The following is a 14,915-nucleotide window of genomic DNA, read 5'->3' as shown; positions in this document are numbered from 1 at the left end:
ACGGGGTACTGATTTTAGATGATCAGCCATGATCATATTGAACGGCGGTGCTGGCTCGAAGAACCAAATAGCTTACTCCTGCACTTATTTTTCTATGTTTCTAAGTCCATTATCGGATGCTCTCGTGGGTCTCGGACGAAGGAATTGAACAAGAAATATCTCCAAGTTTCTTGGCTTGACCAAGTTCACAACAGATGGAAAGTGAATGTTGCAAAGCAAAGCTGAGAGATTAAGCAAGTTGAAGGTTGAATTTCAATGTCAGGAAATGGGAGATCATCTACTCTGGACCCAAGAAAGGGAAGAGTATTTTCTAAATGGTGAAGAGCTGGGAATTTTGGAGAAGCAGACAGATTTAAGGATCCAAGTACACAATGTCAGCATATAGTTATTTCTACATTGTTCCTTGTCAAAATGGAGTCAAAACACGAGGAAATGTACCATAGCTCTCTGGTTAGACTCCATTACTGTACTACATTAGATGCCTTTAGGATTGGAAGAGCAGAATCGCATGTTCACTGGAGCGACACTATGGCCTAAAGAGAAAATATAAAATAGGACCTAATCCAAGTATAATAAAGAATACAGCTTAAAGACGGCACAGTATGTTGGGAACATTAATGATCTTTTCAGCATGGAGCCAAAGATGATTCACCATATAAACAGAAGACCTCAGCTGATCTGACAGTAGAGTGCACGATGTGCTCAGCTACAGAATCTGAGCATGTTTTTTTTACCATTACCGTGTAAATAAACTGCAACAATATATAGTCAAGGCCCAGATGTTCTGCTCATCTCCCTAGCAGGTATAAAATGTAGCGCAATAAAACTTTTTTTTTAAATCAGACAAATGGAACATTGTGGGCTCAGCTTACAGTTAAACTGAATCATATTCTTGTCACTATGTCATTGGCAGCAAAACAAGACTCCTGTTGCATTTAGGCAGAGAAACCTGATGACGATTTTTAGGACAAGCTCAATCTCAAATGGAAACACTGGGTCAGTGAATAGGTTTCTATCAACTCAATACTGCTATACACATCTCATGCCACTGCTTTCCCCTTCCTCTCCACTCACCTTTAAAAACGTAGCTTTAAGCTTGGTTACCATGGAGGGACTAGCGCGGATCCCCTCTTGCATGATGGACGTGTAACTGCAGATGAAAAGAATGTAACCATTACCTGATCACTGCTGCAATGCATGTCATAACTGCCAGAGGAATAAGAGCAAAATAGGTCATGAAAAAGCAAGTCTGTACTTTCTGGGCATTTCCTAAGGAGTAACTCTTTTTTTTTCTTTTTTTTTTAATTTATTAGAAGTAAGTACAATACAGTGGTACCTTTTTTCCAGGTTCCCAAAATTATGTTAACATATTACATTCTTTGTACAACTTCCTCTTTTTTTTAAAAAAGAGAAAAGTAAGAAGAGAAAAAGAAAAAGAGGTAGTAAAGAGTGAAGAATAGACCAGTGTGCGCAAGTAAGAAGCAGAAAAAGGAAATAGTGAAGAAAATAAATAAGTGAGGAAGGAAAGCAGGAGGGAGTTTATCCAATCACCACAAGATGATTTTTATATATTCTAGGTTTTCTTTCACCCACACCTGAAACGTTTAATTTTTACGATACTGTTGCACCACATGACTCCATAAACTCAATAAATGGAGACCAACTCATTGAGAATTGGTCTTGTTTATCTATTAGCCTAAGGAGTAACTTATGTGCTGCTGTGACTTATTCATCACTGTATTCAACTCACAAATTAAAGGCATGGGTATAACAGTTTAATTTTCATATTTTTTTATACTTCACTGAGCTTTGCTTCAGGCAATGAAAGTGTTAAACACAACATTATTAATAACATAAAAAGAGTTTCAAAATTTGAATTTACTGTTTTCCCCCTTTTTTAGCCTAAAGCTCCCACAGAATATCGGGGAATATCTTCTCAACATCAGGAGGGATGTTTTCCTGAAATTCAGCTGAGCTGTAAACCTGTGCAGCCTACACCGTAAGACATTGGAGCAGAATTACATTATTCAGCCCATTCAGATTCAGATTCAGACATTATTCAGCCAACGAAAATCAAGACTACTCTGTCATTCAATCATGGCTGGTCTATTTTTTCCCCTCAACACAATTCTCCTGCTTTCTCACTGTAACCTTTGACACCATACCTAATCAAGAACCTATTCATCTCCAATTTTAAAATACCCAATATCTTGGCCTCCACATCCGCTCGTGGCAATGGATTCCAAGATTCACCACCCTCTGATTCAAGAAATTCCTCCTTATCTATATTCTAACCACCAATATATATATATATATCAATATTTCTATGGTAATTTCAATTAGAAACTGTCATCAGTCAACTATTTCCAATCACAAGACCATTAATAGTTTCATAGGAGCAAGATTAATGCCCTCCAGATACCAATATCCAAAAACATGTTCATTACTGGCAGTTAACTGAGACATTGCCTCACAGCACCAAAGACTCAGCTTTCAACCAGACCTCCGGTGCTGTGTGTGGAGTTTACATGTTCTCCCTGTGATGGCACAGGTTTTTTTTTCCAGATGCTCCATTTCCTCTTACATACCAAAGATATCTAGGTTGCTAGGTTAATTGGCCACTGTAAAATGCCCCCAATGATTAGGTGCATCATAGAATCTGAGAGGAGTTGATGAGAATATGGCAGAATAAAACACAAGATTAGTGCAGGATTAATATACTTGATGCTTGGGGTGGATTCACTGGGTTGAAGAGACTGTTTCCCTGATGTATTTCTCTATGTCTTTGATTTCAGGATGTTCAACCTTAAAGGTTCCAAAAATTTGACACTTCAATTTTTTCATTCAGAGGGTGGTGGACTTATGGAACGAGCTGGCAGAGGAAGTAGTGGAGGCAGGTACAATAACAATATTTATTAGACACTTGGGCAGTTACATAGACAGGAAAGGTTTGGAAGGATGTGCGTCAATTGTGGGCAAATTAGACTAGCTTCGATGGACCATCTTGGTGGCATGGACGAGTTGGACTAAATAGCCCGTTTTCACACTGTATGACTATAATTATCAATGTAAAAAGTAATAGATTACTGGGGGATAATTTAAATGTACACTGATTATGTGTCATTATGGAAGGGGACAAAAAAATTCACAGAAATACTGGATAGCAAAGGATGAATTTTTACAAAAGCACGTAAATGAATAGTTATAGAGATTAATAAGCCTGAAGACTGATAAATGACAAAGACACGATGATCTATGTTCCAGATATATTAAAGGATTGCTATGAATTTAGTGGATGTTTTTGTTATGGATTGAGAGGTTTAGAGGGATATGGACTAGCTTAGATGAGGCATCTTGGTCGGCATGGGTAAGTTGGGCCGAAGGGTCTATTTCTGTGCATTATGACCCGATGAGTCTATGACAGAGATTGCTGAAGTTTCACATTTAAAGAGGGTTGGAGAATTTGTAACTTTGATCATAAAGATATTCAAGACAACTTGGATGATGTTGACATGTTGCCATTTGTGTATTCTCGCTTGCCGAAGCATGCATTACACAGATTTTACAACATTTGCACCACCTTTGGTGCAAAGGAGCATAAACTACCTCAAACAACCAAATTATTTCACCCTCAGATAAATTCCCACACTTTGCTCCCTAGACTAACGTGTCACTTTCTCAGCTCTGATGAATGGTTCCAGGCTTAAGGCTCCAATTTTTCTCTTTCCACAGATGCTGCCTGACCTGCTGAGTCTTTTCCCGTTTCTATTCTGCTACTGAGAATAGCCCAAGTTTCCTGAATTTAACAGGAGATTAGAGTTTCACTTTGCATAACCAAATCCTTTCAAAATAGCAGATTTTAAGACCTATCTTCAGATCCAAGAAGATGCCTACCTGTCAATTAGCTGCCAGGCGTAGGACAAGTCCCCAATGATCTGCATGGTGATGAGGACCTCTTCCTTAATATTGATGGTACGAATCATCTGATGGAGAAACCTGCGAGTGTCAGCCAGGAACTGGCAGATCTGCAAATTAGTTTCCAGTTGGTGGAACTCTTGAACCTATTTTAAGAAACAACAGGTTCTCAATATAACCAAAATAGAGTTAAGATATATCTCCCAAGTTATATTATTCTGTACAATCCCCTTAAGTATGCCAATCCATGTGCTGTATCAACCGTTGCCAAGTATGTTTATAAATGATAATATCATGTTAACACCATGTTACTGGAATAACATGATTTGTGACACAAGTGATTGTTTGGACATTTTAGTTGTTGGATATTGTTTTATGAATAAAGTAGTTTTTGGGGGGAAAAATGTTAGCATTCAGGAGATTTTCCTGAAATTGATATTTGATTGTACTTATAAGCTCATGGCTTTAGGTATGTACACACATACATTCATTTTTTTAAAATTTTTATTCTTAAATAAACCATATTCAAGATTCAAGAGAGTTTATTGTCATGTGGCCCAGATAGGACAATAAAATTCTTGCTTTGCTTCAGCACAACAGAATATAGTAGGCATAATTAATACAGAACAGATCAGTGTGTCCATATACCATTATATATATATATATATATATACAGTATATACACACACACACACACACACACATAAATAGCATATAAAGTGCAATAGGCTATTAAAGTTCAGATTTGTGTTTGAGTTGAGTTTAATAGTCTGATGGCTGTGGGGAAGTAGCTGTTCCTGATTTTGGATGTTGCAGATTTCAGGCTCCTGTACGTTCTACCTGAAGGCAGCGGAGAGATGAGTGTGTGGCCAGGATGGTGTGGGTCCTTGATGATGCTGCCAGCCTTTTTGAGGCAGCGACTGCGATAGATCCCCTCGATGGTAGGGAGGTCAGAGCCGATGATGGATTGGGCAGTGTTTACTACTTTTTGTAGTCTTTTCCGCTTCTGGACACACAAGTTGCTGAACCAAGCCACGATGCAACTGGTCAGCATGCCCTCTACTGTGCACCTGGAGAAGTTCGAGAGATTCCTCCTCGACATACCGACTCTTATTGATTATTTTAATGCAGTCAAGATACAAGAGACTGCAGGTGCCAGAAAATGGAGCAAAAAACAAACTGCTGGAGGAAACCAATGGGATGAGCAGCATCTGTGCGGGGAAAAGTAATTGCCATGTTTTGAGTCAACACCTAGCATCGAGCTCTTGACCGGCGTCATTGCAATGCTATAATCGCACCAATCATTGCCACTTCATTGTCATTGTTTAAATTCTCATCACATCCCCTTTTAGAGAGGTTGAGGAATGCTGTAACATGTGTATGGAGAAAGTGCCAACGTTTTGTACAGCCCACACAAAGACACAGGGGAGAAAAGAAAGCAGGAGATCAAGCTCATCCTTGTACATGGGGCACTGGAACCCGTAGTTAAAAGAAACACACCGTTTACCCAAGAAATATTTCTAAAAGAAAACTGATGTAAATGGAGTAATATCACTTGCACTGAAAATGGTGACAGATGCATATTCTGGTTTTATTTGGAAATTTAAAGAAAAAAGCAATTGTTGAAATAAAGTAAAATATCATTGCTCTCCTCTCCATCAGCTGTTTGATTTTTGTTGTCGACACATACATTTGCAATGTAAAATATCACAAAGGGACTCATTTCTGGAGCACAACTAGTGCCACAGGTGGAGTGCAACAACTAGATCATTTGCAAGCACTCATTATTGCAAGCCCAGGAAATCACATCAACCATTTTTTGTGACATTCTCCAAGTCAGCCTGAATTTTTAAATACTCCTACCAAAGCTCATTTTCAACTTGCAGACCAATTTTGTTCAAAGCTTCATTTTTTCTTACCTCCTCCAATGCTTGGATTAACTGCACAGTCTTCCTCCCTGCTGCTGTTGAGTCGTCGTAATTCAAGGAAGAAATCTGCTTTGAGATCTCTCGAAACCAAGCCTGCAGATTTTCTGACAGCAAAGAAAAATGTAGGAATTGTTAACCATCTGCTTGCATCGCAGTAATATGCAAGTATGTTAATAATGGAGAACTCTCGCTGATTTTATTCTTTAGAGATACAACGTAGAAACAGGTCCTTCAGCCCACTGAGCCCGAGCGATCCCCCCCATACACTAACACTATCCAACACACTAGGGACAATTTACAATTTTACAGAAGCCAATTAACCTACAAATTGTGTGTCTTTGGTGCATGAGAGGCAACGGGAGCACCCGGAGAAAACACACTCAGTCACAGAGAGAATGTGCAAACTCTGTACACACAGCACCCGTAGTCAGGATCGAACCTGTGCCTCTATCTCTGTAAGGCAGCAACTACACCGCTGCGCCACTGTGCCACCCCTTAACCTTTTGCCTGTGGGTTCCTGACTCACCTGGTCTGAATCCTGATTTTTACATCCGCAGGCGATAATTAATGTTAAAACTAAGGTATTACTGGAATTAATTTATGATTAATAGTCATAGAATTGTACAATGCACAACTAAGCTCCTCAGCCCACCTTGTCCATGCTGGCCTTTTTGCCCATTCGCACTAATTCCATTTGCCTGCATTTAGGTCCATTACCCTTCTCTGCCCGTCTATTCAGGTGCATGTCTCTATCTGAGATACAGTGACTGTATCCAAATTCATTGCGTCCTTTTGTAGCACATTCTCGCTATCATCTATTCCTTGTGTAAAAAAAACATACAGCAAGATCCCCTTTAAAACTCATTCCTCTAACCTTAAAACTTATGCCATCTACTTTTCAATATCCATTCCACGGGAAAACAATTCTGACCTACTACCTGATCTATGCCCCATATCATTTTACAAACCTCTATCAGGTCACCCCTCAGCCTCCCTCACACCAGAGAAAATAAGTCCAGCATATCCAATCTCTCCACTTAGCAACTGTCCTCTTACCCAGACCCCATGCTGAATCCTTTCCAGTGCAACATTCTTCCACCAGCACACAATGCTCCAAGTGCAGACTAAACAATGTTTTGTAAGTAACGTAGATCAAAGGAGAACTTCCAACAATCTTCGAGCAATTTTGGAGAAAATGTTATGTGTGACATTAATCCTTTAGTTACTATCTCTCATCCAATTTAGAACTGACGTTATGAAAACCAGTGCTCTTCTGGAAGGTTTTCTTTTCCTTCCTAATACTTGTGCTCCAGCATTTCGTTGTCTCTGTACTGTACACGGACAATGACAATTAAAGTTGAATCTGAATCTGAATCTGAATCATTCCCATCATGTACATACCAAGCATGGGGACAACCTTTCCAAACCACATTCATCCCTTCCCTCATTTTTTAAATCTCAGTTCCCCAGTTTCCCTAGATTTTCCCTTTCTTGCTCTGATCTGGGTGTTCCTTTTCAGAAGATAGTCTGAAGAAGGGTCGTGACTCAAAAAGTAACCTATCCATGTTCTCCAAAGATGCTGCCCAACCAGCTGAGTTACTCCAGCAATTGGTGTCTAACTTTGGCATATCTAACCAGCATCTGCACATTCTTGTTTTTACATTTTATTTTTAAAAATAACTGCAATCAAGAGATTACTAACTCTTTACCGACTCACATGCAACCCCAACCCCTAATCCATATTAAACCCGTGGAAGGAGATTGGCCATGGACAGGGATGTGAGGGAGTGATTGCAGTGAGAGGAAGGGAGAGGAAGGGAGAGGAGGGGAGAGGAGGGGAGAGGAAGGAAGAGAGGAGAGGAAGGAGAGGAAGGGAGAGGAAGGGAGAGGAAGGGAGAGGAAGGGAGAGGAAGGGAGAGGAAGTTGTACTGCTGAAGACCAACAATCATTTTTGCTGAACTAAGATTTTGCTTAGTTCCTTGGCCAAAACAAAAGCAAGCATTAAGCCTTGCCATCACTTTCTGAATATTTCTGCTGGGACTCAACTAAAACTAGCTTTATATATTTCATGTAGGAACACTCAGAGATAAATTTCATACCATTTTTCTCCACTCTGGTGAGAGGTTTTACTCCAGAGAACACCTCTGCCAGCTCAGTCATTCTCTCAGAGCCCTCCTTCTGATAACTTTCCCATTTCACTTGCTTCTCCGACAGCATTTGCTTGAACATCTAAATAATAAATTAAATAAATGTCATCCAATAAAAGACAACCGGCTTTTACTGCTGCAAGATTAAAAATAGATTGAAGTGACCGTAAGGAAAAGCATTAGAGACTGTGATTTTGAATTGCTATCATTAAGGGTGATGTGCACCAGGCCCCCTTGCCCCTGTCCCACTTAGGAAACCTGTACGGAAGCCTCTGTAGACTTTGCACCCCACCCAAGGTTTCCGTGTAGTTCCTGGAGGTTTTTGTCAGTCTCCCTACTTGCTTCCACTACCTGCAACCTCCGGCAACCACCTGCAACCTCCAGGAACCGCACGGAAACCTTGGGTGGGGCGCAAAGTCTCCAGAGGTTTCCGTTCAGGTTTCCTAAGTGGGACAGGGGCATAACTTTACTGCATACAAAAACAATTTTGAGAAATGGGGAGTAAAGAGATAAAGACAGCAGCACAAATTACAAAGTAATTAAGCCAGCCAAGAGAAGCACCTGCTCTCCTTCATAATATTAATAATGCAGACAGTGTGCTCAATTATGAAACAAAAGAATGAAAAACCAGACCTGTCAGTTTAGCATCAATTGTGAGAAAGTTTATTGAATCTATCAGGAACAGAGAGACCTAAGAACTTACAGTGCATTCAGAATGTATTCAGACCCCTTCACTTTTCCACATTTTGTTACATTACAGCCTTATTCTAAAATGGATAAAATTCTTTTTTTTTTTTAAATCATCAATCTACACACAATACCTTGCAATATAAAAGTGAAAATAGGTGAAGAGATAGAGATTCTGTCTCAATTACTGCATCACATCCAAAAAGTGTTTATATACATCATGCTGTTCATATTTCAGGGGAATTTAACACGAATGGCCCATTTTTGTGCGCCATTGATCCAAGGGTGATTAGCTCTATGACGCATTGTAGAGGTTGGCAAAGCCCATGAAACGTCCAGAATACTGAATATTTAATACTAACATGAGCTACAAAAGCTAACACTAAATATGACCTTAGTTTAACATCACAGCGCCAAAATGGCACCTCTAAAAATGGAGTAATCCTGCAATGGCGAAGCAGATGCTGGATAAGAACCTGCGCATTCTTTCAATACAAAAGCAAATGTCAATGGTAGGTAGTTACTCTTTCTTGTTGCAGATGGTCATTGCATAGGGATTTCGAGGCAAGAATTCAATTCAATTCAATTCATTTGTCATTTGGACCCCTTAAGGTCCAAACGAAATGCCGTTTCTGCAGCCATACATTACAAATACACCCAAGACACAACATAATTTACATAAACATCCATCACATCGCTGTGGTGGAAGGCCAAAAAAACGTATCTCTCCACTGCACTCTCCCCCCCCGATGTCAGAGTCAAAGTCAAAGCCCCCGGCTGGCGATGGCGATTGTCCCGCGGCCATTAAAGCCACGCCGGGTGGTGCAAGGTCGCACACCGGGTCTTGATGTTGGAGCCCCCGGCGTGCGTTCGCAGAGTCCCGTGGCCCGTGGCCATTCCAAGCCGCGCGGGGCGGTGCTGTAAGGCCCCGCTCCTGGAGCTCTTCGACCCCGCAACTCGGGCGGGAGAAGTCGCCGTTGCGGGAGCCCTGAAAAGCGGTCTCCCTCCAGTGACCCGCGGGCTCCCGGTGCCGCCGTCCGCCAGACCCGCAGTTGCAGCCTCCGAATCTCCGGAGGTCGGGCCGCAGCAGCAGCAGCGCTCCACCACCGCTCCACCCGCTCTGGACTCGGCCAGCTCCGCGACGGTGAGGTGAGTCGTCGGCACCAGAGCCCCCGGTCTTCCTGTTGGAGGCCGCTCCTCGTTGCAGCCCCAACGACAACGGAGACCCGACAAAGAAAAGGACGGGTCTCCCGTGCAGGGAGAGATTAAAAGTTACCCCCTCCCTCCCACCCCACAAAAAATAACAAAAACTACATAAAAACATAGACAAAAAATAATAAAAACGCAGACGGGCTGCAGAGGCCGCTGCTGACGAGAGTCGCGCTGCCTACCGGACTGTGACCTACCACTGATCAAACCATGCCCGTCCACGTCTGGCACACAAGTATTAATTAATTTGTTATCTTTCCATGCAGGCACAAGGATTGCACAAGGAAGAGGAATGACGACCTATTTCCAAGCCAGGACAGTGTGCCACTTGGAGGGGAACCAAGTGCAATTTCCATTTCAGGCCTTTTGATCATAGGAAGGTCATCAAAGAAGCAGCCAAAGATGGTCAGGTTCAACAACACATCCCCAGCAATCACACTATCCTACCCACTCACAACTGGTCATGTTTTCAGATGGTCAGTTCTGCATATTTCAATTAATCTGCTTGCTGGAACATGTTTTTTTTTTTTTAATCATTTACAAGAAGCACAATCACAGAGATCAAGAGCACTGTACCTCCTTCAAAACAAACTCAAACTGGGCGCTGTCCAGCAACAGTTGGAAAAGGGTTTTTGGACTGTATTTTGAATCATTTAATACTTGATCCTTAATCTGTCGCAAACGCTTGTTGTTTGGATCGTACACTGCAAAATATGAAAGGGGGTTCACTCATTAGAAAGAGAGATGTACATTTGTAGAGCATCATTGACCACCCCTTCAGGAAGCCACAAAGTGCTCTGCAGCTACTTTCGAGCCAGTGTCGCGATGCAGGAACATGGCTGTTTATTTGCGCACAGCAAGCTCCTGCAAATTATGTTGAACGAGGGATAAATTCTGACCAGGACTCTGGGTACAACTCCCTTGTTCTATCTTGAAATAGTGCCCAAGACTTCACAGACCTGGAATTCTCTGCCACAGAGGGTGGTTGAGGCCAGTTCATTGGCTATATTTAGGATGGAGTTAGATGTGGCCCTTTTGGCTAAAGGGATCAGGGGGTATGGAGAGAAGGCAGGTACAGGATTCTGAGTTGGATGATCAGCCATGATCATATTGAATGGCCGAATGGCCGACTCCTGCACCTATTTTCTATGTTTCTATGACAAGGCCTCAAATTGAAGCCTCCTGTATTATATAATTTCCAACAATCCTGCGCTCTCTCTCTCTCTCTCTGAAGCATTAGATGTCAACCTCTCATGTGGTATCACATCAAACATCAAATTGCAACCTTTCCCAATTTTTCAATTGCAGATCCTCCCCAGATTACCCACATCTGACTTGTGGACACACAGTACATATGAACAAGCCTTTGAGAGACCAGCAGGATGGATGGGGATAGATTTATTGTCTCACACAAATGCTGTTGGGAGGGAACGGGAACTTTCTGTGCACTTTCTCTCTCCATCCCTACCGCCCACTGAGCCACAACAATCGGGGACTGAGTTAAGCCAAGCACCGCTGGGAGCGCTGAGTAGACTCATTTAGTAAGTCAGTGAGGCCGGCTTGTGTCCGCTCTTCCTAAACCTACTCGTTTTCCCATCACAGCTGCTCTGTGAAACCCCTCACAAACAGTCCGCGTTACGAACAGCTCCCAGGAACCGAACACTGTCATTGGGGATGTCTGGCTGTACGTTGGTATTGAGGCTGGACTAATAAACGGCAGAGATCTGTGACGACTGATTGATGAGCATGTGCATGGGAACAAGTCTGCCGAGAATTATATCTACCATAAATTCAAATTCACACATGCACTGACTACACCGCCCAACACGGACTTCCATCTGTATATATGTATATATGATATATGTATATATGTCCCCCCCCCCCATCTCCCTTCTGTTTTTTTTTTTTTTTTCTGTTTCTTGTTTTTTGTGCTAAATTGTATGTATGCACCGAGTACGAGCAGCTTTCAGTTTCACTGTACATGTATAGTGACAATAAAATGGCATATCTATACATGCAGAGTGGTCCTCGATGGGTGTACGCAGTGTCTCGACGCCGTACGCAGCATCTCGACGGCGTATGCCTAGCGCGTGCCGTTGCGCGATGACATAACCGCCCGACGCCGTGCGACGTCCAAATTCAGTCGGCCCGCCTCCTGTCAAGCGATTGGTGAGTACGATGTCGGGACCAGCCCCGCACAACTCCATACGCCTCCGCAGTTGGAAGTGGGACCGGCCCCGTGAGGCCGTAAGCATCAAGCCACCACGTTTGGTCGCGCTAGACGCATGCAATCGCATGCTGGTGGGACAGGCCCTTTACACATTTTCCTTCAGACCTACCAAAGTCTGCAGTGTGAAGCATCAACCAGCGAATGGTCACGTTACAATCCCTCAGGCAGTTGAGTAGTTTAGGGATATGGTCCAGCACATATTCTTCTCTCAAGAAGCCTTCCTTTAGAAACTGCTGCACTTGCTGGCGCAGACAGTCAACGTTCGTACCATAGCGACCGGCCTGCATCAGAAAGCCCATGTCAGTGTAATCGTTAGCCACAGATGTAACACGTGTACCCATAGGGAAAGTTAACAGGGGTGACAATAGTCTTCCAGCATGGGAAAACATCCTTGAAGCCCCCATTTACACTTACGGCAATTCCCACTTCATTCTCCCCACATTCCCATCAACTTTGCCCAGATTCATCAGATTCAGATTCAAACTTTATTGTCATTGTGCAGTGTACAGTACGGAGACAACGAAATGCAGTTAACATCTCCCTAGAAGAGTGACAAAGAATATGAGCAATAAATAAATATATTTACGCGCCTACAGTCACAGTAGTGCAATTATTTTTTCCTGCCGTCCGGGGGGAGGGGGGGTGGTGATTGGCAGTCACCGAGGTACAGTGTTGAGTAATGTAACAGCCGCAGGGAAGAAGCTGTTCCTGGACCTGCTGGTCCGGCAACGGAGAGACCTGTAGCGCCTCCCGGATGGTAGGAGGGTAAACAGTCTGTGGTTGGGGTGAGAGCAGTCCTTGACGATGCTGCGCGCCCTCCGCAGACAGCGCTTGCTTTGGACGGACTCAATGGAGGGGAGTGAGGAACCGGTGATGCGTTGGGCAATTTTTACCACCCTCTGCAATGCCTTCCGGTCGGAGACTGAGCAGTTGCCATACCATACTGTGATACAGTTGGTAAGGATGCTCTCGATGGTGCAGCGGTAGAAGTTCACCAGAATCATGCACAAGGGGGAATTCACCATGCACGCACAGGGGGCATTTATAACAACCAATAAATCTACCAACCCTCACTAATTGGAAAGTACAAAGAGGTTGGAGCAAACTGGAGAACTGAGGGGAAACCCATGTGGGCACACTGAGAAACATGCAAACTTCACACAAACACCAGAAGTCAGTGCTGAATCCACATTGCTGGAGTCGTGTGGTAGAAGTTCTAGCTACGGAATGCAGAATATATGGTGAATGGACAGCTCTTGTTTTAAATCATGTTGGACTTTTTTTTTAAATTGTAAAGCAAGATACTGGTTTCTTAGCAAGAAATTTGTGCTAAGAACAACAATTAATGGATGATGGGGCAAAATGCAAAGTACTTGTTACAACTGGGTGAAGCATTATCCTTCAGAGATTGTACCTGTTCCTTGATGTTCGACTGCTCCAGTGTATAGTGTAAAGCCATCTTTGCAGCTTTGTATGGTTCCCAAGCTTCAATCAGATTAACAGTGATTCCCATATAAATACTTATTACCTGACGAGACAAAAATAAACCAAAACATTCATTTCTTGAGTAAATATCTTGCTTTTGCATGCTTATCATGTATTTCATATCACAGATCAAGGGCATTTGAGTAAACGCTGAAGGAGACACCCTGAAGTCACAAAAGATTTCTGTGCAAAACAAACTGCTGGAATAGTGTTTTAACCATACAACCATATAACAATTACAGCACGGAAACAGGTCATCTCGGCCCTACAAGTCCATGCCGAACAATTATTGGAATAATCGAATAAACTACTGTTTTTCTATGCAGACAAAACAGGCGTTTATGTTACAGTTTCACAAGACATTGAGGAGGCTGCATTTGGATTGTTGTGTTCAGTTTTGGTCACCCTGTTGTAGGAAGAATGTCATGAAGCTGGAAAGAGTGCAGAGAACTTTATTCCTTGGAGCGCAATAGGCAAAGGGGTGATCTTATCTACGTAAATAAAATCATGTGGGGAATAAGCGAGTTTGGTATTTCAACTGCGCATTCCCAGGTCATAGGTCATGCGCGATAAACATTCTCGCCAGCTGAGCTGCTGCGTGTATACAGACCTGCGTTTCATCCGTATTTTCCAGTTTTGCTTCGAGGTAAGAAAATACTTCTTTCAATACTATTAACTAGGTGTATTTATGGATCATTTGTACAAAACTACAATGTTTTGTTGGTTTTATTGCTTTATGCTAACTGTTATACTGAACATAACAGTTAGTTTGAGACACTGGTATAACAGTTATACGCTCATTGCAGTTATTGGTGTGCCTGGTAAGAACTTTGCCAAACAAACTTTTACAGTATTGTGTGATATATGTGGATTTCTTCACTCCTTGCGGTATAGTAATGTAACTTTATCAATGGCAGTATGTAGGATATCGGCAGTAAGTGCCGATCATTCAGGTCGCTTTGTGTGGGGTTTTTTTTAAACAGCTGAAAATAAACAAATTGTTGAAACAGACTTTCGCTACTGCCAACCCTCGTGGTTCCATCATTTACATGCTGCTGGAAATTAAATCTCGCCCCACATTCGTCCACTCTCTCACGAACAGCTACACGCAACAATAGGCGGAATGGTCCTTTCTTTCGTTAACCCCGCCCGCAGACTCTGATGGGGCCGGTTTCACAGACAACTGTGGCCGGCCGCATTTAACCAGAGTTCTGGGAACTCGGCATCTGATGGGACGAGGAGGGTTCCAGAGGGAAGGCAGGGACAACTTACAATCCGGCAGCAGAGTGGCTCCGTTAATGGATTCATTCCACA

At 42.6% G+C, this 14,915-nt stretch overlaps 1 protein-coding gene across 1 annotated transcript in view; it reads right to left on the bottom strand.

The window, feature by feature from the left end:
• washc5 (WASH complex subunit 5) overlaps positions 1-14,915 on the bottom strand; it is a 70,243-nt gene that overhangs the window by 35,743 nt on the left and 19,585 nt on the right. The window contains exons 7-13 of the mRNA XM_055634820.1: positions 13,531-13,644; positions 12,226-12,397; positions 10,463-10,590; positions 7,943-8,072; positions 5,835-5,947; positions 3,895-4,061; positions 1,075-1,150 (exon numbers count right to left, since the gene is read on the bottom strand). Of these exons, the coding sequence (XP_055490795.1) occupies positions 1,075-1,150; positions 3,895-4,061; positions 5,835-5,947; positions 7,943-8,072; positions 10,463-10,590; positions 12,226-12,397; positions 13,531-13,644 (900 nt within the window). The remainder of the gene's footprint in view (positions 1-1,074; positions 1,151-3,894; positions 4,062-5,834; positions 5,948-7,942; positions 8,073-10,462; positions 10,591-12,225; positions 12,398-13,530; positions 13,645-14,915) is intronic.

The sequence above is a fragment of the Leucoraja erinacea genome, chromosome 4, assembly GCF_028641065.1.
Source record: "Leucoraja erinacea ecotype New England chromosome 4, Leri_hhj_1, whole genome shotgun sequence".
NCBI lineage: Eukaryota > Metazoa > Chordata > Chondrichthyes > Rajiformes > Rajidae > Leucoraja > Leucoraja erinaceus.
Note: the sequence above shows the minus strand (reverse complement) of the source record. Positions and strands in the feature narration are given on the sequence as shown.